General features: G+C 32.6%; 3 protein-coding genes across 27 annotated transcripts; 2 read left to right on the top strand and 1 right to left on the bottom strand.

Moving 5' to 3' along the window:
* Positions 1 to 3,054: 3,054 nt before the first annotated feature.
* On the top strand, positions 3,055 to 6,741 carry LOC111309134 (putative galacturonosyltransferase 3). 3 transcript variants are annotated; one of them, XM_089748798.1, is made up of 10 exons: positions 3,062 to 3,371; positions 3,599 to 3,651; positions 3,740 to 3,782; positions 3,962 to 4,009; positions 4,084 to 4,221; positions 4,509 to 4,652; positions 4,733 to 5,070; positions 5,156 to 5,638; positions 5,762 to 6,101; positions 6,315 to 6,741. In XM_089748798.1, the coding sequence occupies exons 1-10, from the start codon at positions 3,309 to 3,311 to the stop codon at positions 6,588 to 6,590; spliced, it is 1,926 nt and encodes a 641-aa protein (XP_089604924.1). In that variant the 5' UTR covers positions 3,062 to 3,308; the 3' UTR covers positions 6,591 to 6,741. The 3 variants fall into 3 exon arrangements, with proteins under 3 accessions (XP_022763765.2, XP_089604924.1, XP_089604927.1); XM_022908030.2 differs by having other exon boundaries at positions 3,055 to 3,371; positions 5,156 to 6,101; XM_089748801.1 differs by lacking the exons at positions 3,062 to 3,371; positions 3,599 to 3,651 and having other exon boundaries at positions 3,775 to 3,861; positions 5,156 to 6,101.
* Positions 6,742 to 11,983: 5,242 nt separating this feature from the next.
* LOC111309138 (uncharacterized) lies at positions 11,984 to 19,786 on the top strand. Of its 23 annotated transcripts, none has more exons than XM_089748720.1 (7): positions 11,984 to 12,145; positions 12,575 to 12,741; positions 14,351 to 14,542; positions 14,779 to 17,059; positions 17,206 to 17,413; positions 17,917 to 18,025; positions 18,122 to 18,532. In XM_089748720.1, exon 4 carries the CDS (start codon positions 15,667 to 15,669, stop codon positions 17,011 to 17,013), a length of 1,347 nt encoding a protein of 448 aa, XP_089604846.1. In that variant the 5' UTR covers positions 11,984 to 12,145; positions 12,575 to 12,741; positions 14,351 to 14,542; positions 14,779 to 15,666; the 3' UTR covers positions 17,014 to 17,059; positions 17,206 to 17,413; positions 17,917 to 18,025; positions 18,122 to 18,532. The 23 variants fall into 23 exon arrangements, with proteins under 23 accessions (XP_089604846.1, XP_089604848.1, XP_089604856.1 ...); XM_089748722.1 differs by having other exon boundaries at positions 14,351 to 14,969; positions 15,071 to 17,059; XM_089748730.1 differs by adding an exon at positions 19,651 to 19,786 and having other exon boundaries at positions 12,630 to 17,059; positions 18,122 to 18,303.
* Positions 19,787 to 20,093: 307 nt separating this feature from the next.
* On the bottom strand, positions 20,094 to 23,312 carry LOC111309137 (putative clathrin assembly protein At1g03050). Its single transcript, XM_022908035.2, has 2 exons — positions 22,060 to 23,312; positions 20,094 to 21,956 (listed from the first exon to the last, which is right to left on the bottom strand). The coding sequence occupies exons 1-2, from the start codon at positions 22,697 to 22,699 to the stop codon at positions 20,863 to 20,865; spliced, it is 1,734 nt and encodes a 577-aa protein (XP_022763770.2). The 5' UTR covers positions 22,700 to 23,312; the 3' UTR covers positions 20,094 to 20,862.
* Positions 23,313 to 23,390: the final 78 nt, after the last annotated feature.

Genomic DNA, 23,390 nt, shown 5'->3' with positions numbered 1-23,390 from the left:
TTTGTTATTCATTCATCATTTTCTTGTATTTAAACTTGGCAAACATTTAGCCTTTAAGAGGTGTTTTAAGTTTGTATTTCTATTAAATGATTTTGTAATCAAGATGTAAGATATCCTTTTAAATTTGTGAGACTGAGAGGTTGCTACTTAACCTACAAAGTAAAGAGTGTTAGGTTGCTATTTAAGCCTTAAAAAAAAATAGAGTTGTAATTTTAATTCAAGAATAGTGGATTGAAGCCTTGGTGTGGACAACCAAGAAAAAATGACGTAGGTACCTTGTAAAAAAAGATCGAACCTCTATAAATTCTTATGTTTGATTTCTCTATCCCTATCTCTTTACTTTGCATTTGGTTTAAAATTATCAATTTATTGTTATTTGCGTCATATTTTGATATTGATTTTAATTTTTCATTCAATTACTTTGAAATAATTATTTGGGAAGAACTTGAAAAAATCCAATTCATTATTTCTTGGATCGCCATCTAACGTAAAAAGCTAACAATAGCCATTCTTAACCCTTTTTTTCTTACTTGATTTTCTTTCTTCTATTTTCATGTTTTCCTTGAGTTTTAATATAATTAAATGCTCCAAACTTTAATTAACACATATATTTACAAGGCCCAAGTTTCAAATTGCATCAAAACAACATGAAACAATATCAATTTGAGTCAAAATTTTTGGATAGAAACCCATGCATAACCCGTTTATGGTTTCTTCTAATTGATAAATTAAAACTCAAATTTCATGCAATTAAAGTATATGTTCAATCTTAAAACACATGAGTAACAATGTTCATGAACCAATTTGAATTAAAACCCATAAAATATCAAGATTTTAATTAAATCTTGAATTTGGTTTAAATCTTGAACTTAAATCTTTAAAATCTGATTTATCTCTCTATAGGATGAATTAGGAAACAATCCATACATAATTTTAATCTTCTCACAAAGGAGAACAAAAGCCCCAAATCAATTTTGAGAAAACAAGATCAGAAAGTTGGATTGCAGCAATCATAAGATTTCAACCAAAACTTAATTTCATGTGAAATTAAAATTTAAAACCATAATTTTGGGTCATAATATCACATAATTAGACTCTGATACCACATGCAAATATAATTCTAAATCCCAATAACCATATGAATATTAAAACACCAAATTTAATCATATTGTGTACCTATTTGGGTAGTCATAGTTGATAAGCGAAAGCAACACCAATTCTTAAAGAGATTAGGTCTTCATCTTCGCTCTTTTTTTTACTGACGACTCTCAATAGGTAGATACCATTAAATTAAAAGTGAAGAGGGAAACTTAGCCAATTTATATTAAAAACTTAGAAAGCTCCCTATAAAAGGTTTATTGGGTAAGCCTACACAACTGTCAAATCACACTGATCCAATGAGATGTGCAAAGTCCATACATAAATGATTACAATTGATTATTTGGGCTTTCATTTTTGTCTCGTATTAAGACTAAATTTATCAACCTGTTTTATTAAATATTAAAATTACCAATTAATAGTAGCCTACTTACTGAAAAATTATAATACTTTTTACTTTGACCTATTTCTAAAATCCCTTGTCGTGAAATTCAATCGACCAAACTAAACCTAGATTTCGACATTGAAAACTTCAAACGGTCATAAAAAAATTCAACCCAAACCTAGAAAACCCTATAAACCCAGAACACAACCATTGCAGATTCCTTCAGTCATTATGAAACTCACTAAAACAATGCTAGAAACTTTAAGAATCTAAAATTCAAACCACAAACCAAAAGTCAAAACTCAAATTCTCAAAAACACAAAAACACAAAAATCTTTTAGAAATCAAACCTAATTCAAAACTAATTCAAAGCTTGAACTCTAAAAAATCTAAACCAAATTTCCAAAAACTAAGAACCCAAACCCAAACAATCTTGAATGTCTAAATTGCTGAAATTTGTTTCTAAATTTGCTTATTACTTTCAGTATTGCTTGCTATTTGTTGATTGATGTTCGTATATTGAAGGCTCTTTATATAAGGATTGAATCCCTGGAGATTTTTAATTCTTATAGAATCTGGAAAAAATTTTCAAGATCCAATTCTATGTGATCTTCCCCCTTTTGAATGAATTGCAGCCCAAATTTTCTAGCAATAATTCAGTCAATAAATTTCACAACTTCAAGTGAATCTAAGATCTTGACCGAATCCTAGATTTTCCCAAAAATAAAATTCCATTTTTTTTTACTTGCTTTTTCTTTTTGACTTGACCTAAAATTAAACAAAAATTAAAATTAAATTAAAATCAAAATCAAAATCAAAATTAAATTAAAATCAAAATTAAAATTAAAATTAAGAATTTCAAACTTTTAACTCTTAGGCCCAAACAATTTTTATTAAAACTCGATTTGCGATTAAGGCTCATTTCAATCTTGAAAAATTTTCTCAGACAAAATAAGATATTTACAAGATAATTTTATTATCAAAATGTTCTTATCACTCATGATTTGAAATCATTTTATATGATTAAAAATAATTAATTTGTAGAAAATAAATATTACTATGTTTGGTATTACTATCAATCAAACATTAATTTATTTAAAAGTACAAAAATAATCATATAAATTTTAATAATTACACAAGTTTTTAATTCTAATATTGTTTAAAAATAATAGTTTATAAAATATTAGCAATATTTTATTTAAATTATTAAATTAAAATATATATTTATTTATAAGTAAATTAATTTTTATAGTATAAATTATTTAAGTATATAAATTATTTAATAAAAAATAATATTTTATTAATTTCAAGTTGATCGGATCGAATATGATTTATACATTATTGAATTAGATTGGATTCGAATATAAAAAAATTTTAAAAAAATTCAAATCAGATCAAAATCAAATTTAACAAATATAAAATTAAACCAAATTCAAACCAAATAAAAATCAGTCTTACCTCAATCCTTTATCAACCCTAAAAATAACCTTTTCACCCGCAAAATAAAAACAAAACAACAACATAATAATAATAATAATAATAATAATAAAAGGAAAATTTTTGAAAGTGTCAAAGCGGTCGGAGGGCTGACAGTTTTAAGCAGCACTGGTTTTGCGATCTTTCTACCATTCGCTCCTGTGGCTCAATTTAGCAAAGTTCCCTGTTTTAAAGAAACACCTAGTCGAAGAAGACGAGTCGTCGTCTACAAAGACAACAGAAAAATAAACGACGAAAGAAAGCAGTCGTGATTCATAACATATATAAATCCCGGTCGTCGCACTCCCGCTGGACTTTAGGAAAAATCCAAAATCTAATCTCTCTCTCGATGGAAGCAACTTCGAGGACTTTCTGGAGCTACGATTCCACGCTACTCACCTTTTTCATACTCGTACGCACTCTGATCTCTCTTTCTCTTCTCTCTTTTAATCTCATCAGTTTTGTGAAAAATTTGCCTATTATTCAGTTTTCGTCCTCTCAGGAATTTAATGGATCGATTATAGATGCTTTTGATCTTTATGTAATAATTTGATTTAAGTTAATATCCAAATTAATCATTAAATTGATAATAACATAAAAATGCTATTGTTTATTAGATAATTATTTGTTTATTTTCAGGTTATTTGCAGTATTATTATTGTTGATGCAGAAATATCAGATAATGAAGCAATGTAAGATCATTTCTTTGTTTTTTTATGTAAAGATTCTCTTCCTAATTTTAATATATCTTAACTATCTGCTTAATGTTATGTCTTTTAGTGGGAGGGGACTCAAAGCACATCAACCGCCGTACGACAGAAAGGTTCCTTCATATTTATAGATTTGAATGATGTTGTAGTTTGATATATCGAAATTTGGAAGTGTTTTTAACTAATTGTGGGGTGCGATACCTACACCTGCATTCACGATTTCATATATTGCACAACCTGTTTTCTTATATGTTGCACGAACTAACCATTGGTCCGAATGTTGGCTGAGCAGGAACAGGATGCTTCCTCTGCTGGTCTAATGTTCAATGACAATGAGAAGGTGACGAGCGGAGTTTTTTTTTTTGGTCTTGACTACTAATATGAATGATGCTCATTTGAGTTTTTTTCATACAGGATATTGACATAATTGCAACTTACAGTGATGCTTCTGGCACTATTAGAACAAGTAGGGTGAAAATGAAGGACCTTTCTGCTTCATGGGTTCTGGAAAACCCAATCAATGGAGATCCTGATAAACTAAAGGGCTCAAAGGTACTTCCATTTGATTTTGTAAAACTGGTTTTTAGTAATTCATGGTCCTATACTTCTATACTCAAAATTAAGATTCCAATGCCTATTCATGGTGGTCAAATTCATAGCAGCAAGTATACTAAATTAAGTGTATGAACTAAGCATTGTCCTATCGTCAGCTTAATACACTTTCAGTATTTATGCAAGCTATATGGCCAGGAAAAACAGAATTATATCATCAATCCTTATCTATCTACATTTTCCTTGTTCAAGCCCTTGACATCACCACTTGAGTATTTATTTCCTAGGTACTTAAACTGAAAGATTCATACCAAGCTAGCACAACGTTTGAAGAAAATTTTGAATATTTTATAGATGATCATCAGTTGCAAGAAGGTGAAATTCAAAATCATCGGCGGGCATCATGGAGCCCTGTGAAGTTTAAGCGCAAGGTAAACTGTCTAACACTACTGTGCATTTACTTTAAGCATCTTGCATGGGTCAGGTTTTTGATAGTATCTATACTCTTTAGGTATTGCGGCAAAAAAGGAGGGATTTCCGCACTGCAGAACTTGTCCGCCAAGATAGAGAGGCTGACAAGCAGATGCAAGCAACAGCAGCAATTGAGAACTTGAAAAATATGGACACTGTTGTCAAGGGAAAATACAGTATATGGAGAAGAGATTTTGAAAATCCTAATTCTGATTCTACCTTGAAGCTTATGCGAGACCAGATTATTATGGCAAAAGCATATGCAAACATTGCCAAGTCTAAGAACAATAGTATTCTTTACAATTCACTTTTGAAACTTGTCGGGGAAAGTCTACATGTTATTGGAGAAGCTAATTCTGATTCTGAGCTTCATCCTAGGTATCGCTACTTTATGTCCTCTGTTTTGGTTATCAGGTAAATGTGTTCTTGGTTTTCATGCAAAAGTATGTTGTTTTATTTCCAGTTCACTTGATCAAGCAAAAGCAATGGGCCATGCTCTGTCTATAGCAAAGGATCAACTTTATGATTGCCGCACAGTTGCAAGGAAGCTTCGAGCCATGCTTCAGTCAGCAGAAGATAATGTAGGTTCACTGAAGAAAAGAAGCACCTTCTTGATTCAGCTAGCTGCAAAAACTGTTCCAAAACCATTGCATTGCCTACCTCTGCAGCTAGCAGCAGACTACTTCCTTCATGGATATCATAACAAAAAAGATCGTAATAAAGAAAAGCTTGAAGATCCTTCTCTTTACCATTATGCCATCTTTTCTGATAATGTACTGGCAACATCTGTAGTCGTCAATTCTACAGTGCTGCATGCAAAGGAGCCTGAGAAACATGTTTTCCATATAGTAACTGATAAACTGAATTTTGCTGCAATGAAAATTTGGTTCATCTTGAATGCTCCTGAAAAAGCAACAGTCGAGGTAGAGAACATAGATGATTTCAGGTGGTTGAATTCCTCTTACTGTTCTGTTCTACGTCAACTTGAATCTGCCAGAATTAAAGAATATTATTTCAAGTCTAATCACCCATCCTCTCTCTCTGTTGGATCTGACCATCTCAAATACAGGAATCCAAAATACTTATCAATGCTGAATCATCTTAGATTCTATCTTCCTGAAGTGTACCCAAAACTCCACAAGATCCTATTTTTGGATGATGATATTGTAGTTCAGAAGGATTTGACACCTCTTTGGGACGTTGATCTGCAAGGAATGGTGAATGGTGCAGTGGAGACCTGTAAAGAGAGCTTTCATAGATTTGATAAGTATCTCAACTTCACCAACCCAAAAATCTCAGAGAATTTTGACTCAAATGCTTGTGGTTGGGCATTTGGGATGAATATTTTTGATTTGAAGGAGTGGAGAAAGCGAAACATCACGCAAATATATCATCGTTGGCAAGATATGGTAATGTTTCACTAGTGCTTTTTGCACGTTTCAATTCTCTTCCAAGTTTCTGTTTTCCTTCTAATGCAAAAACATTTTTTCTCTTTATGGAAAATTTTGTTTCTACAATATCTATCATGTTATCATAATTTAAAAAGCATTTGTATTGTTCTAAACATCTTTTCTGTTAGTAGTTTCCTGAATATTACGACTGATGAAGAAACTATTTGGCAGAACGAGGACAGAACTCTTTGGAAGCTTGGCACATTACCACCGGGACTGATCACTTTCTATAACTTAACCTATCCACTAGATCGAAAATGGCATGTATTAGGACTTGGGTATGATCCAGCCCTCAACCAAACTGAGATAGAAAATGCAGCTGTCATCCATTACAATGGAAACTCTAAGCCATGGTTGGATCTGGCTGTTGCCAAATACAAGTCATACTGGTCTAAGCATGTAAAGTTCGATAGCTACTACCTTAAACTCTGCAACATAAACGAATAACAGTTTTTTTTTTTTTTTTTTCATTCATACTTTTAATTCCTTTATTATGGTAAAGAAAAGGGAAAATTCTTTATGGTTCTTTGTTGCTTTGATAGGAATATCATCTTCTTTATTCTTTTTGAATGCAATAAGATTTCCATTCTAACATTTATTTAATTGGCTAGATATACTTTTTTTTTTTTTGTTTTCAATTTTCACTAATGCCTCAGGGCACAAGTTCGATTCACTTGACGAAAGGATTCACTTGGGTGTCCTTGAATGCTGAAGTGTATTTGGATCTTCTCGTGAGCATGATCTTGTTACCGAATTACAACGATTGATGTTCGATTAAGTATCTGGTAAAGGCAGCTTGAAGCAAGGATTCATCGTAATGCTTGAATTATAAATTAAAAAGAAAATTCGATTTGTTGTGAGGACGCCAATTGAGGAAAGGAACATAAATTTGATTATATTGATAGAAAAGAAATCATGGCAGATTGATTGGATTTAGTATTTTAGTTATAATCTGATTCATACATGGAAATAATTATGTAGTAGTATTAGTTTTTATTTTATATTCATACAAAAATAAAAAGCAATTGATTTGGTACATTATATTATACTTTAGATAATGCTTCATTAGTATAATATAATTACATTTGATAATTCAAATGCGTGTATTTATTTATTTTATATTTAATATATGTAAAATATAAAAATTTATATGTTTCGTTACGTTAAATACCAACAATATATTTATTTTTATTAAATTAATATATATTTTTTATTAAAATTTTAAATCATACTTTTTTGTGTAATTTACATATCTGTAAATTAATATAAAAACTATCTTCCTGAAGGACAGATAAGCATCGTTTGAAAAAAAATAAGTGACAATTTTGGAAAAAATTATATACTTACAAAAATTGAAGAAAGCTTGTCCGGAAGCTTCTCCAAAAAAAAGAAAGGAATTGTTATCACTCCTTAACGATCCAAGTTAAGATGTAATGATTCTTCTTTAGCTTCTTTTGATAAAAACAATAAAATTTGTTAAATCTAATGTGAGTACGATAAATTATTAATTGCAAAGTCTCTATTATTTAGCTTTTGAGTTTTGTTTAGCTCATAGAAAGAAAGCTAATTTATTTTAAGACCATTTTTTTGTTACTTTTTGGAAGAGAAATGTGATTGTTTTTTATTGTTTATTAATCGAACTTCTTTCAAAAAAGAAAAAAAGAAAAATCGTAAGTTTAAAGATTTGCTTATTATTTGTTCTAAGCTTCTAGATCTCGCTTCCATTCAAGTTAACTTTTCGATCTACTATGTTGACTCAATGTCGAATGTCAAGCAATTCGTTAAGAAGTTGAAATGTTGGGGATTTTTTTTTTGAGTGATTGAATATTTCAATATTAATTTTCGAAAATATTGACTTCGTTAATGGCATTTGAGTGGTGAAGATAGGGAACAAATAACACGGTAACATCTATTTGTTCAATTTTATTTTATTTTTTTAATTTTTTGTTTGGTTATTGAGAAATGGAATGTGAATAGAAAGAGTTTTATATTTTTCTATTTTCTCTTTTTGGGTTCATGGTTCTTTTTTATTCCTACTTATTCTTACCATTCCCTACCCTATTGTCAACCTGAGCACATACTTGATAGTGTAGAAAATCTTGGGGAAGTTCTTGTGGTGATCAAATTGAAAACTCTTCTTATGTGGTGAGTTTAGACTCTAAGATGATTTCTTTGTCTCTTGGTTTTTAGTGATTAACATGATTATTTGTTTGCAATTAAAATGAAAGAACCACAAATTTGCAATATTGTATGTTGTAAAATTCTTAATAAGAAAATTGCAAAGGCATTCAAGGATAAGATCGATGATGAGTATCTAGTTAACATGTGAGCCTCTAATTCAAGAAATTTTAATTGTAGTATTCCATTTCTTTTTGGAGTAGCAACTAATATTTATAATGTGTTTATGATAGGATTTTGGATAACCTTCCATTGCTTGTTCCTATAAGAAGGCCCAATCGAGAAAATGCTATAGTGTATTAGCATGGATTTCATGTTGGTCTCAAAGGATAGTATGATGGGGTAAGTGTTAGATTGGTCGGCTTCTTTTTAGAATAATTTTTAATATTTTTTCATGTTTTGCTATAAGTAATGTTGTTCTATTATTTGTTCTTGTAAAGCAAGGAAAAAAAGCATTTTATCCATAATCACTTGACATTTACAATCAAATATCACAATGATCCACTAGCTGATTTTGCAAGGATTGTTGGATTAGAGGTTAAATCATTCAAGTTAAAAATTTTTATTCTTTATGAGAAAGGCATATATGTTACGTTTAATTTCTCTTATCAATGGTGTTTATTTTCTATAGTTCTTAGCAAATCATGTTAATGAATGTAATGTTAAACATGAATATGAAGGTGAGTGGAATGAGAGGACCTGTCTAATAACTTGTGAGCCCCATGTAAAACATGAGTTACAATAAAGGGCTCACAATAAATGGCAAAACTCGAATGCATTATTACAAATTAAATTATGCTTAGTAGCTTACTTGGTGTTAAGATATTTTATTCTTTTAAAAAATATGTTTTTCCTTAAATTATTAGTTTAATTGCTCTTGTTCAAGCGATTAATAGTAAAATGAAAGTAGTTGAGAAATCTAACAAATGTGTTATTATCTAATTGTTTTTCTAATTTGATTTGGAATCCAATTTGTCCAAATGGATACCATTTTGAGTTCTTTATCCTTTTTTGCCTACTCTTTATGTAAAATTGTTGATAGGTTTATGCTTAAATTTTTTATGGATAATGGAGAATTTATTTTTTACTCTTTTCTTTTTAAAAAACTAGACATTTGCTATATCATGTTTCTTTCTCAATATATTATTGATTTGGTATATAATGAAAGTTATGTTCTTTCTTATGTTATTATGAAGTGTTTTACTTTAAGTAATAGTTAATATGATTGTTAACTCTTTTTCATATATCATACAATATGTCATGAAATGAAAATTTTTTATCTTCGTTTGTTTTGGTACAAGTTTTTAACTTTGGTAGCACTCTTCAGCTTTGAGTAAATAATCCTTTCATTGCATTCTCTATAAGGTTTGATATTAATGCTTTTTTCTTAGAATTAAGCATAAACTTTAGAAATATACCATGTGATTAAGGTTGAAATGAAAGTGTCTCATGAAGTTTAAAACATGACACTTAACGACCTTATGATTTGTTTTATTTTTTTTTACCCAAAATTGTTACTTTTTCTATTTCTTTTTATTTTTTATTTTTTTAAATTCATACTCTCTCTAAAAATTCATTATTTATCTCTAAAATCAAACAAATTCTCTCTCTAAACCTAGACTAATCCAGAAACAATAACCTTCACGCCACCAGAATCTTCACATTACCACTACCATTAAAAGTTCACATTATCATCAGATTTCACACAAGTGATCACTCCAATTTTGTTTTTTCGTTAGCCCCAAAGTGACATTGTTTTATAAAGATTTAAAACTTTAAAATCCATAGCCTTCTGTTCTAAGCTTTTTTCTTTATAGTTAGTTTCTTTCTAATTCTTAGATTTCAACAAAGAAGAACAAAACCCATTAATCAGTGGCCTTCTGCCCTTATCGTTTTTTAATAACACCATCAACCGTCACTTATCACCAATGGCCACTTATTACAATGCTGAACACTTTTCACATTCCCCTTTCTTTAAACTTTCAAACCTTAAATAAAAAAAATTAACAACCTAAAAATTGTTGCTAATCTACCACTCGCCTTTTGCTTCCACCCACTATGCACTATATAACAGTTTTTGAAAACCCCAAGTAAATCTCCTTCTTCTTTCTTCCTTTTTTTTTTTCTTTAGAATTTCCTAATCTCCAACATAAGCCTAGATCAAAACACCAAATAAAAGTTGCTACCACTTTGGAATTTTGTTGCTTGGGTGGTAATTTCTGCTTTTTGTAACTAAATTTTTTATTATAGATTTTTCTTTGAAGCTATTTATTGAAATTTTGGTTTTGTTTCTGAGTTGTTTTGTTGAGGCTTTGTTGGTGAATTTTTTACTGCTTGTGTTGTGAAATTTGGCTTTTTAAATTGATTTGATTCCTAACAGCTTTATGTTTATTAATAGTAAAATGGATTTTTTTTATGGTTTAAAAGTTGTTGTTGGTGGATTGGTTTGGGTTTAGAAAGAGAATTGATTTAATTTAGAGAGAGAAAATAAATTTTTAAAGAGAGAATATGAATTCAAATGAAAAAAAATAAAAAGAAACAAAAAAGTAACGGTTTTAGGTAAAAAAAATAAAACAAATCATAAAGTAGTTAAGTGTCACGTTTTAAACCTCATAGGATACTTTCATTTCGACCTTAACTATATGGTATATTTATGAAGTGTATCCTAGATTTAATCACTGTTGCCATAACCAACTTGCCAAAAATGATCGTCTTTCATACCATTTATTGTGAATGAAGTCTTACTCTTTCAAAAATATTTTATTATGTTTCATTTGGTAATAATTATTGACATTTTGAGCAAAGTTCTATTTTTTTGTACTTTACATAGTAATAAAATTCCTAACAACTAATAGTTTTTTATTGTATTGCATGTCAATTTTTCCTAAACATATGGGTTTTAATCATAGATTTGAATGTTGGCTTTTGCTTTGAATTTGTTGAATATGGCTTTAATAAAAAATGAATCAAGAAACGATTGTTTACTTTCATAGCTTCTAATTTCTTTAATCAATGTTTCAAATACTCATTTTGTCAAATAAATTTGGCGTTGCAACCTACTATGTAATCGTAGTTAAATCTATTGGTATATAAATTTCAACTGTAATTTGAAAAAGGAATGCTTCAACAAAAGATAAGGTAGAGTGAAAGCCACAATTGTTATTATCAATAACTTAAATAGAGAATTTAGGTAATTATCACCCATGTTTTTTTTTCTTAGATATATTCTTTAACTTTTTGGGAATATGCTTAGCTCTTTGTTGATTATTATTGGAACTGAGTTAAATTTGTATTTGATTATTATTGAATATCTATTAATGCTTATATTAGATTAGATTCGATGTTGGCTATTATTGAAAATCTATCGATTATTATTTTATTTTTGATGTTGTGATTGATACGTCGCTATTTTTAGTGATGCTTAATTGTTGATTTAAGATTTGACTTTTTTTTTCTCCTAGCTTTTTTATGTTTGGCTTATTGTTTTTAAGGAGATAGTTCCACTTTTGATTCACAAGGAAAATACTTATTTATTTATCAATGGCTTCCATTAAAAATTTTATAATTAATTATAAATTTAATTGCAGGGTTCGACACGAAGCGAGGGCTGCACACTAGCTTACTATAAATGTTGTTTCCTATTTGTATTGGAGGGACAACTTAACAATGTAAAATAATAAAAATGATTAAGGGGTAATTTTAGATTTAAAGAAAACTTCTCTAGAAACTTCATCTGCTTTTATTCTCACAATTTCTTCCTTTCTTTTCAAAATCTCACTGACTTATATTGCTATGGCCATCAAAATCCCAGACTTCGGAGTAATGTAAGTCTCTATTTTTTTAGCTTTCAATGCAATTTTTGTATTATTCCTTTATTCGATAGATTACATTCTATTGACTCAGTTACTAATTGTTTCTTTTGTTTGAATATGAATTCTTCATAAAAACCTAAAATTTCCTTTCAAAATAATGAATTATTAATCTAACACCTTAGTTATTGGATTGCTTATGCTCTCCTTTATTTTGTTTTTCTGGGTTTCCTTTCATTTGTTTTTTGCATTTTGATTGATAATTTTGGTTTTTTTTTATTATCAACATTGTATTGTGAATTTTATGTGGGTTATAAATTTTTCTTGCGTGTATTTTTTTTAATTTTTTGTTCATATTCTCTTTGATTTACTTAATTTGTTGTTTTTTCAGTTTTCGTTGCTTTATTCCATGCATAAGTTTTACCTTGCATTAATTTTTGGTAGTTAGTCATTATTGGAGATGGGTACAAAGGACTTGACCTTTGTGCAATTTAATCAGTTGATTAGAATGAAGATTGAAGGAACTTATATGGGGTAAAGGAGATCCTTGTAGCCATTTAATTGTTTAAGGCAAATCAATGGTTGGGCGTGCTGATGACCTATTTAATTGGGTATGTGTTTCTCTTTTGATTTTGTGAATGGATATCTTATATTTGTTGCAATATTTTAGTTCACAGACCAACAACAGTTTAATAAATTGTAGATTAATTGCCTTTTGTTAATTATAGTTTTTTTTTTTATAAAAAATCTATTCTCTTCAAAAGATTGATTTTTCAAATGGTTTATTTGTAGATTAATTGTGTTCTTCAAGAAGTACAATTTATTGATCAACAACAATTTAAGCAATTTGTGTCTTAAAGCAAAGTAAGAATGGAAGTATATATTCTGGATTTTTAAGAAGAGTATATGGGGAAATACAAGAATTGAAACTTAATTTAGTCTAATGGTTTATACTTATTTCCAAAATCAATTAAGAATTAGTGGTCATGGAATTGCAGCATCTAGGTTGAATGCAAAGTTAAATGTTGTTGGGTGGATTTCTGAGCAAATAGGTAGAGTAAAGGTAGAGATTTTGGATTACTTTAATGCTATGCGATGAAAAATTTTTTAATCTATGGTTGAGATTTATAAGAACATGTGCTATTTTGTAGTTTAATCTCTGGATTAAAACCTTTTCTTTTTTTTTCCCCTTATCTTCATTCCTACCAAATGGAGTGCAAGTTTTTAATTTCTTAGGCTAATCTTATATTTTATCAGCCTAAACAATACCTTATCAGTTTGGAATTTTAAAGTTCAATAATATGCAACAGTTGCTTAATATTTGTTTTAGGGACAACTTTACAATGAAATACAAGTTTGCTCACAATTACTTAATTATTTGGTTTTGTTTTTGAAGTCATGTTAAGAATGCCTATTTAAAAATTCCCAAACTCTATGTTATAGATTGGACAACTTTTATCTTGTATACTCAAGGTTTTAAAGGAGCTGATATTATAGAAATTTGTCATCGTGAATGTAATTATGCCATCAGAGAAAACATTGAAAATGTATGATTATGTCTAAGGAGCACTATGAAGAGAAGAAGATAAAAGTAATTATTGTTGATAAAAATGAAGTTCCAAGTAATGGGAAAATTGATGAGAAGAGGATAAATAACTATGATATACCAAAAGATAAGTAGGTTTACGATGAGAGCTATCCTCTGCACACAAATGGATCGTATCTTTTCATTGATGAAGGTTTTAATTGCATTCGCAATGGAAGGCGCAATAGAAATTACATGAAGTGGAAATGGCAACCACAAGATTGTGATTTTCTTAGGAAAATTTGATTTGCTTTATAATTTTTTCTTGGATATGCACATCCTAATAATTGTCATAGTAAAGACTGGTTTTTGGTGTGGGGTTCTCTGTTTTAGGTTCAATGCTACAAAAATTCTGGATTTGATATGAAGAAAAAGACTAGTTTTTATGGGAGATTCAATTAATAGAACCCAATGGGAATCCATGCTTTGTTTGTTAATGGGATCTATAAAAGATCCAAAGAAGGTTTATGAAACTTATGGGTGAAGAATCACCAAACAGAAGGAAAATTATAGTTTCAAATTTATGGTAATTAAATGATTATTTAAAGTTTATTTGTTCTTTATTTCACTTTTACACTGGAATTTTGAGTATTTGCCTATTTGGGGTAGTTGATGTTTTGGGGTTGTTTCTGCAGGATTATAAATATATAGTCGAATACTATGTTTCTCATTGTTTAGTATACAAGAACAATGCAAAAATAGGGCAAAAGTGGGAAGCCAACTTTGTGAATTGATGCCATTGATCGTGGTTCATCAAAATGGAAAGGAACTGATATTTTGGTCTTCAACACTACATATTAGTGGTCTTATTACAAAACAAAAGCTAGGTTAGTGGCCATTACATTATCATACTATGAATCTTTAAGAAAACGTTGGCTAGTATACTTTAAAGTTATAGTGTGATCTTCTTTTCAAGGTTCCAATCCTACATTAACCGTAAGTTGGAAAGTTCAACCAAGTTCTTTTTATTAGGAAAGCATGTTAAGCTGTTCTTTTAAGAATTAGGATGACATTGCTATGATATGCACATATGAGCTAAACCTTTATATGCTTTTGTCATAAGGTTGATGTCTACTGGCAATTTCCATATCTTAGGATCAACTATTATCAGGAAAGAAACCAAGTACATCCTCGACTTGATGTCTCTACAGCTTTCAAAAAAGCTTTAATAACATGGGTAGCATGGATTGATAGACACATTAATCCAGGCAAAACACAAGTTTTCTTTTGAAATTCAACATATTCTCATTTCAGGTTTGCTGTTGTTTATGCTGCTATGAACTTTCCTTTCTTTAACATTTACTTAGATGGATTACCAAGTAGGCTCTGATCATTCATTGTATAGGGGAGGACAGTGAAATTCAGGTGGCCACTGTATGGAAGCTGCTTGGACCCTTAATGACACTTCAAATATGATATACCCTGAGAAGAACAAAATTGTGGAGAAAGTCATTTTGCAGATGAAAACTCCTGTAACATTGCTGAATGTGATTAATTTATTTGTGTACAGGACAAATGGTAATTCGACAATATACGGTGACCTTGATAGCTTAGTTGACCTAGATCTCAACAGTAATGACTTATCGGGGTCGATGCCACAAATCTTTTGAGGGCTAAGAAATTTACAAAGAAATAATCTTCAAGAACAACGATGTCGATAAGTCCCTACTGGTCAAATTATTCCATACTCCAAATCAATTTTAGATTATAGTATTTTCATAATTAAAACAAGATAGCAACATAGTGCGGGCCTGCCCGCTAATCTCGAATAATATTGCGAGGGCAAATAAATATCTATTGTTCCGGTTGAAAACCTCAAAACCGAAGTATCGAAAATTCCGGAAGTCAAAACCCTAAAACTTCCCAAAATCTCATTGCACAATTTCACAAGAACGCGAACCATATCCTTAAAACCGTAACACCCCTCCTCCACAATCTGAACGCAACCATAATGGCACCCGGTCTGAAAACGATTTCGGACCACCCTTCCACTTCCCGCAAGCGCCTCCTGTCCGATCGCGCCAAGCCCAAAACTCCTACGCCGTTGAATCCCTATCCACTCAAAAAGACCCGGAACCTCCCCAACTTAACCGAATGCCAAGCCTGTGGATCCCGAACTGACAGCGCTAACGGCAAAAACCGAATTCAAACGCTTTATAGCGAGTGGCGCATTGTTCTTCTCTGCCCAAGATGCTATCATCGCGTTGACTCATCCCATATCTGCACTTATTGTTTCAAAGAAGCCTCCGACGATTGCTTTTCTTGTGAACAATGTAAGCGATCCGTTCACAAAACTTGTTTTTTAGATTACAAATCTGTTCCGCCGTGGTCGTACTCTGTTTGTGGTTCTGAATTCACGATTTGCATCGATTGTTGGGTCCCCAAACAGATTGCCTGCAAAAGGGGGATTTTGACGCGCAATAGAAAAGCTAACAATTCTAGAGATTCTGAAGTTAGGAATTTTGGGGGGGCCAAGTTGTTGGAAGATGTAGTGAAAGATGCGAATTGTTCAATGGAGAAGAAGGTTGAAGCCACAGTTAAGGCAAGGGAAATGGCGGTTAAGAAAGCCGTTGTGGCTAAGCAGGCAGTGGAATTGGCAAGCAATGCATTGGAAGAGTGTGATGATGCTGAATTGGCATTTCGGTTGCACAGGGCCATGAATAGTTCACCTAGGATTTCAAAAAATAGAAATTTGTGTGATAAAAATGGCTTAGAGCCTTTGATTGCTGGTAGTAGTAGGGCTTTCAGTTGTTTGAAACGGCCAGAGATAGTTTATGCCCGGCGTAGAAAGAAACCAGCTGAGATAGTTTATGCTTGGTGTAGAAAGAAAGCAAGTGAGATAGTTTATACACCGCGTAGAAATAAGCCAAATGAGATGGTTTATGTACAATGTGGAAAGAAATCACATAAGTTAGTTTATAAACGGCATAGAAAGCACAGTGAAAGCAAGGAAATATCTGGTGTTGAAATAGGAATGAAGGAGAGAGAAGAGAGCTGTTCTAGTTTGTTGTCCAACTCAAGTGGGGTTGATGGTAGCATGAACTCTGAGTCTAAGCCTTATAATTACCAAGATGAGTCTATTGTCTTTAATGATACACAGTCAGATGGGAAACTTGTTCAATATTTGCTAACATACAGTAGGAAGAAACCAAACTGGAAGGAATCTCCAAATGGCAATTCCAAGTTCCTTTATGAAGGATGTAACCTTGAAAGTCAGGCTACATCCCCTCAACTGCCAGAATCTTTAATGATCTCGACTACTACACTCCAGTGTTCTGCTTTTCCTCATCAAGCCTAAGCTGGTGCAAGTGACTCATGCCTAGATCACTCCTAGACTGAAGAAGGTAATAAAAAGTTCTGCCTTCTTGCTGTACATTTTATTAATTATCTTTTCTTCTTTTTTGATTGAAAAATAGTCTCAATTGTGATGGGAATTTTATATGGTTGCCTTACCAGTCTTCTGATTTTACTTTGTCCTTATTCATCGCAGAATTGTTTTCCTTGTGCTGGGTTGTGGATTATTTGTCTGGGATGCTTTAGATATTCCTAGCTCTGCTTGGTGTCCTTCATAAGAGTTGGATATCATAACTGCGCCAGTGGAGGAAAAGTGCTGCTGAAGTTGGTCTTTTAACTTTTGGAGGTTTCTGGTTGCAATTTGAAAAGTCTTCTCACCATGGGAATATCCACATATTGGATGCGTAAGTGTCTAAAGTTTGTGTCTCCTTCCTGTGATTTTGGAGTTGTAATTGCCCCTAAATCTTGGTATATGTGTTTATTCAGAAGCTGTTTCAAGAAAAGGGCAAAAATAAATAAATAAATAAATTATTGGAAAATGAAAGTAGGAATCCTCATTCTAAGTGTGGATTTTTTAACAAGAAATAATGTGTATCATAAGCTCTAACATCTAAGTCCTATATATCTTAAATAAGAGCTTGTGCTAGCTTCTGAAGTTTTTGCAGATATAATTAAATGTTGACTGGATGAATTATTTTTTGAATACAGTCGTAGATTTTGATCATAACATATTTTTAAATTTTTAATACATTGAGCAAAATATTCCTTTTTATGGCAAAAAGATTCCCTTATATTTTGTGTTGTAATCTATGGAATGAGTTCATTCGTTTCTTTGCTTAGAAATTCTACTAATGATCCTTGGATAATTGACAAGCCAAATTAAATCAAATATCTTCCATGGTTATAGCCATTTGAAGATGATTTACTCATTGCAAAAAAGCACTTGATAAAAATCTGTCATGGACTGTTGTCCCCTGAAGAGTGAAGACTAATGGAGTCGCTGCAAAATGGGTAAGGTATGTTTACTTTCTGAACACTTCTATAAATAGCTTAAATTTGATGTTTGCCTCTTTTTTCTTCTAATCGTTTTTTAAAATTTGCCATATTTGTAGTTGTTCACTGGTGCTTTGTAAGAGGCAAAATTTTGTTGCAAGGAATGTGATTTTGGCTAACAAGCACAAAAGCAAGGTTCAGTTTAGCATTGAAAGTGGTGACATCATTCAAAATTGCTAAATGGAAGGATTTTGTCTGGATCATCTCTTGAAAAACCTTGGTTAGGCAAGATCATGACTAGGTGATGGCCCTTTTTTGTTCATCTTGACTAAATTAAAATTTTTTGTCAAATTTTAATGTTAGACAATTCTTCACATTTATATTAGATGAAGCTTCTTGGAAATCTACTAGAGAATGTTTCAATATCAACGGCATTATATTTGTGTCTTAAACTATTGTTCCATTGGATGCAGAGATAATCAACATTTGTTCTGATGTGAAACTTATTCTTAATATTTTCCATTTTCCAACTTTTATCTGTTTCACAACTCCTGTAAAATGCTTTGCATGAGGTAACATGCTGGCATTCAATATCTATGGTTTGAATACCATGAAATTGATTTTAGCATGTCAAAAGCAATAAATTTTCCTTTTCATTTAATAACATAGTATGCTTTGTCTTAGAATTAATGGAATGCCTCTGTTTCTGTCAATACTTCCTTCTTAGAGTTTTTTTTTTTTTTTTTTTTAACACTTAACATGGACAGTGATGCATATCTCATATTCCAAGATGCACACGAGTTTTGGGCATGCAGCTTCACAAAATTGAAGGCATATATGCCTAAATATCTATACAATTGTAATTGTCTATAGATATGCTATAAAATGTGTTCATTTGAGTAGCTTGGCTTGTCATTACTTCCTATTCTTTTTTTTTTGGTACATATTTTTATTGATTTATTCAGATATTTGACATTATATTCTTGGTTATTGTTTGAACTTTTTGGAATTATTGAGAGAAACACTGACATAAGTTCACATTGAAAGATGATAATGAGTCTTACGGCATATTAACAACATTGCTAAAGGTATTAACTTTCTTAGAAAGGAAAATTAGGAGAAAAAATGAATTGCCAATGTGAATCTCTATTTCGCTTCACTCACAATGTTTCCAATGCCTCTTTGATTCACTATTCTCTAAATACAATATTGTAGCAAAGACCTAAAAATTAGGAAATGCTGAAGGGTGTGAAAGCAGTTGCTGGAAACACAAGTCATATGAGGTATTGTCTTCATTAAGTGACTAAGTGACTATGTTGGACATTTCCTTAATTTCTGTTTAGAGTTACAAGTAGCCATGTAGTGCTCAAAATGCTTGGTGAATTGATTTTAGGCTGCTGAGTAATAGCACACTGTTTGGCCTCCAGTAAACCTTATTTTAAACTTTGGATATGCACCTGGGGGATAACCTTTAAGAATGAATGTGTTGATATCATGTATGTTGAGTATTATTTATTGATTTATTCCTGTATAAATCGAAACATATTAGTAAGAATCAGAGTTTGAACTGCTTGTAGTTTGTATGATATGAGTGCATATTTAGAAAAGATTCATGATTTTCTGTATGCGCTTTCGTTGTGGCCTGCAGTCTGCTGAAATGTTAAAAGTGTGTTGCTTAGAACATGGGAAATTCGGACGGATATATGATGAATGGTATCACCCTCCCCTCCAAACACTTTCGAATATGAGCCAAATGGTAGGATTTGACTGTATGCAAGTTATTCATTATGCTTAAAGGTTAAAGCATCATCTCCTGAGAAAGATACTTGCCTCGAATAAGCTGTAATTGCTTAACATTTTTCTGTTTTTGGTATTAGAAGAGTGATTTCATCGACATTGTCGCAAAACCATCTGTTTGAAATGGGTGAGGATGCTCTTAGGCCTATAAATCAAAGGTTTTTCTCTATCTAATAGATAAGTTTTTTGGATTGAAAGTGTGGATTCATTATTAGTGGTTTTAGAGTTTGAAATAGATGAGGATTCTTGAAGTTATAAGTTAAGGGGTTTTTCTTTTTTCACTTAATAGGTACTTCATTTGGGTTGAAAAAGTGGACCCTAACAATACACATCCCACTTCTAGTCGTTGTGGTTGAATTATTGCAGTCAATTCACAACTCGCTACTGATTTTAATATGTTGGAGCAATCTCTAATTAAAAAAAAAAAAAAATCCGAGGCAAATACCCAGACCATCAAAATCCTACTACTGTTTGTACATAAATTTCAAGGCGATTAGCTAGGATTGGACATATTTTAGGGTCAATTCTCAAACCCCTAAGCTAACAACCAATTAGAATCTACAAATCCGTGAATGCCAAACGAATCCATGAACAACAATTCAGTAAAAAGCCAACACCTCCTCCAAGCGTACCACCATCACCATAGCAACCCCAAACCTTATAACCACCTCCCTTAATACCGACCCATTAAAGACAAACCCTTTAACAACGGTGCTAGAACCCGTGGAGCCAATTTGCCAGCCAGGAACAATAATCTTGTTCTTCAAATATTAAGGTTAAGTTCTCAAATTATGAAGAGAAGGGAGAGGGGAATGGTGTTGGTGGCAACTAAATCACAATTTGCAGCTCTTAATGGCGATTAGAAACCCTCTGTGCCCTCTTTCTCTTGAATTCCCCTCAAATTCTTCCTTTTAAATTCACTGGAAACACCAATTTTAATTAATTTTTTTGATGCATCAAGTAAAGTTGATTAAATAATCTGAACCTCAACAAAAAAAAAAAAAAAGAAGGAAAAGACTAAATAATTGAAGCCCTATTGAATTTGACAGAGTGAATGAAAGCTTCAGTAGCCATGCGGATGTGTGTAAGGATATGTTTGTACTTTCAACATTCCAACATGCCCTTGCATTCCATCCCTTTCGTATTGCTTCCACATTGCCTGCTCCTCTACCAAAAACTTGTGCTCCTTCTCCATGTCTGACATTTGCACGTATGACGGTGGCGCCACCACAAGCGACGCCGCGAATGGATCACCACCGTTTGTTCCTGTGCTTTGACCGTCGGATGATGGGGGTGCCGGTAAGGCTAGCGCTGCTGGTCTTCCGGCTGATCCAAATGTAACGCTACTAGCACTTCCGGTTGCTGCATAACCTGATGAAGCCATGGCCGCCATTGTTTGGCCATATTGGTACATGCCATCAAGTAATAATATGTCGAACCCACCTCCAAGTGTTGCTCTCTGTTTGGTGAGGTTGCTTGCTGATTGAACCAAGGCTGATTCCCAATCAGCTTCATCCTTGAAAGCTTCCCATCCTAGACCTGGTGGAGGACCGGCTGGTGCACCACCATCAAACAAAGCCAATGCCAATTTGTCTGCGTGGTCTTGACTTGACATTGCGTCCTCTCCTAGGTTCAATAAATCACCCTCTTGTTGCACAACTATAGACTTGGAATTATCTTCTTCCTTTTCTTTCTCTGGTTCTTCCTCAACAGGGGCTTCAAAGAAATCTTCTGAGCTTGGTAAGGCCTTAATGGCATTCATGTCTTCTTCACTTGCTTCTGGTTCTTTAAATTCCTGGTCTGATTCATCCTTTGGTTCATCCTGGATTCCCGCGCCTTGCTCCAATGCAGACTTTTCACGGATAAATTCATCGATAAGGTTGAGTTTATTCTGTGTAATTTTCTCAATTTCGGGATACTCAGAAGATCGTGCAATGCCGACACTCCTGCACCAGGAATAGAAATCATCAAGTTCATCAAACTGCTTTGCTTCACGGCAGAATATATCATAGATTTTTATGGAGTCAGAAATATCAAGCTCCATAAAACGGTCAATTAAAATGCCCAATATTTCTGTTATATCGTAATATATCTGGAAACTTTCTTTCACTACTGGGTAAAGAGCCACAGTGACGACCCTGTTGCACCTTGCTGAACCTGTTTCAATCCAACAAAATCAAATAGATTCAAATCTTCAGGCCAATTATAAAAGTAGGAACCTCTCCGAATTAAGAAATGTTAATGCCTGATATACACAAACCTGTTGGTCGACAGGCTAAGAAGCGCTCGAGGAGCTGCTGCAAATGCTGCAATCTTGAAAATATATGGTCAGTCTTCATCTCACGGACTGCTGTGGATCTGATAACAATTGCCTTATCGTTATCTTCCTCTTCTTCATTATATCCATACGTGCTCCATTTCCCACGCCTATCTTGCATCTTGTATTCCAGTCTTTCATCAAGGTACAGTGCATAAGTACGCACAAATGCAGAAAAATCCCAGGAATTGGATCGTGAAGTATCACGAAAATCTGACATGTTGAGAATGCGAGTCCCACGCCTTGTTGAAAAGAAGATCTCTTGTTCGTACGCTGGATCACCTTCGGACAGAAGGCGGTGTATCAACATAAGAGTTTTCAGCGCCACTGTCCAGTTTTTGGTCTTGTTGAGGCGTCTTGAGAGGGTGTCGACGCAGGCACTGATGTAGGCACGTGAATACGAGGTTAAACTGAGTATTTCTCGAATGTGTCTCTCCTCGGGTGGGTATTCTTCGTGTCTTGTTGCCTTAACAATGGCAACATCTAGGTCGGACAGTGAGGTGCTGCCGCCAACTTTGGCCAGGCTTATGCTGGTCTGGTCCTTGACATGCCCAAGTGCTCTTTTGATCTTGCTTGGAGCCATGGGTTTAGGTTATTAATTAAGTACCCCAGTTAACTCGAATGGTAGCTTCTGCTTTTAACAGGCTCGACTTTTATTCGACCTTTCACAAGGGCGAATAAATAAACCTGGTAAAATTCATCAATATTTGTTATGAAAAAAGTGAAACGATATCCAGAGTCTAGATTGTTTGAGGGTAAATATGAAAATTAATGCTGAGAATCATGGAAGACATAAACAATATCTGCGCTTAATTTCGAAGATCTTTAGTGAGCAAAAATCCCAAAAGAGAGTTAAAATTCCCAGCAACAATACGGGAAGAAAGGAAGAGAGACGAAAGAAGAGAGGAGAAAATTTTTCTCCTCTCCTCCTGTAAAGCTTTCTCCTACCCTGCTTCACCATCTTTACCTTTTTTTTTTTCGTCTAAATCAAACATTATCCGCCTTTATTTCCCATTATTTTAGCATGAACAAGAATACTTTCTATGGGAGATATTTAGCCATATGGCAAAAGCTAATTGGCTGCTGCCAAAGAAGACTTACAATTTGTAGACAGAAAATTTAGCTTTCATTTGTGCCAAAGGAAATTCTCGGCAGGTCTGGTTTGTTCAACCCTTTGACCTTTTCAGATTTGCATGGACCATAAAAGAAAATGCTTCAGGCCGATAAACATCGAAGTGAAGCAGTTGACAGGAAAGAATTGACTACTCTACAGT

This window comes from Durio zibethinus, chromosome 2, assembly GCF_047325235.1.
Source record: "Durio zibethinus cultivar Kanyao isolate XHJ-2024 chromosome 2, ASM4732523v1, whole genome shotgun sequence".
In the NCBI taxonomy this organism is placed as follows: Eukaryota; Viridiplantae; Streptophyta; class Magnoliopsida; order Malvales; family Malvaceae; genus Durio; species Durio zibethinus.
Note: the sequence above shows the minus strand (reverse complement) of the source record. Positions and strands in the feature narration are given on the sequence as shown.

Bases quoted from the DNA above. Each gene is read 5' to 3' on its own strand.
- LOC111309134 (XM_022908030.2), top strand. From the start codon at position 3,309: ATGGAAGCAACTTCGAGGACTTTCTGGAGCTACGATTCCACGCTACTC. The intron at 3,652-3,739 runs GTAAGATCATTT...TATGTCTTTTAG, and splicing joins ATATCAGATAATGAAGCAAT to TGGGAGGGGACTCAAAGCAC. The intron at 4,222-4,508 runs GTACTTCCATTT...TTTATTTCCTAG, and splicing joins ATAAACTAAAGGGCTCAAAG to GTACTTAAACTGAAAGATTC.
- LOC111309138 (XM_089748730.1), top strand. From the start codon at position 15,667: ATGGCACCCGGTCTGAAAACGATTTCGGACCACCCTTCCACTTCCCGC.
- LOC111309137 (XM_022908035.2), bottom strand. From the start codon at position 22,699: ATGGCTCCAAGCAAGATCAAAAGAGCACTTGGGCATGTCAAGGACCAG. The intron at 21,957-22,059 runs GTTTGTGTATAT...GGATTGAAACAG, and splicing joins CTTAGCCTGTCGACCAACAG to GTTCAGCAAGGTGCAACAGG.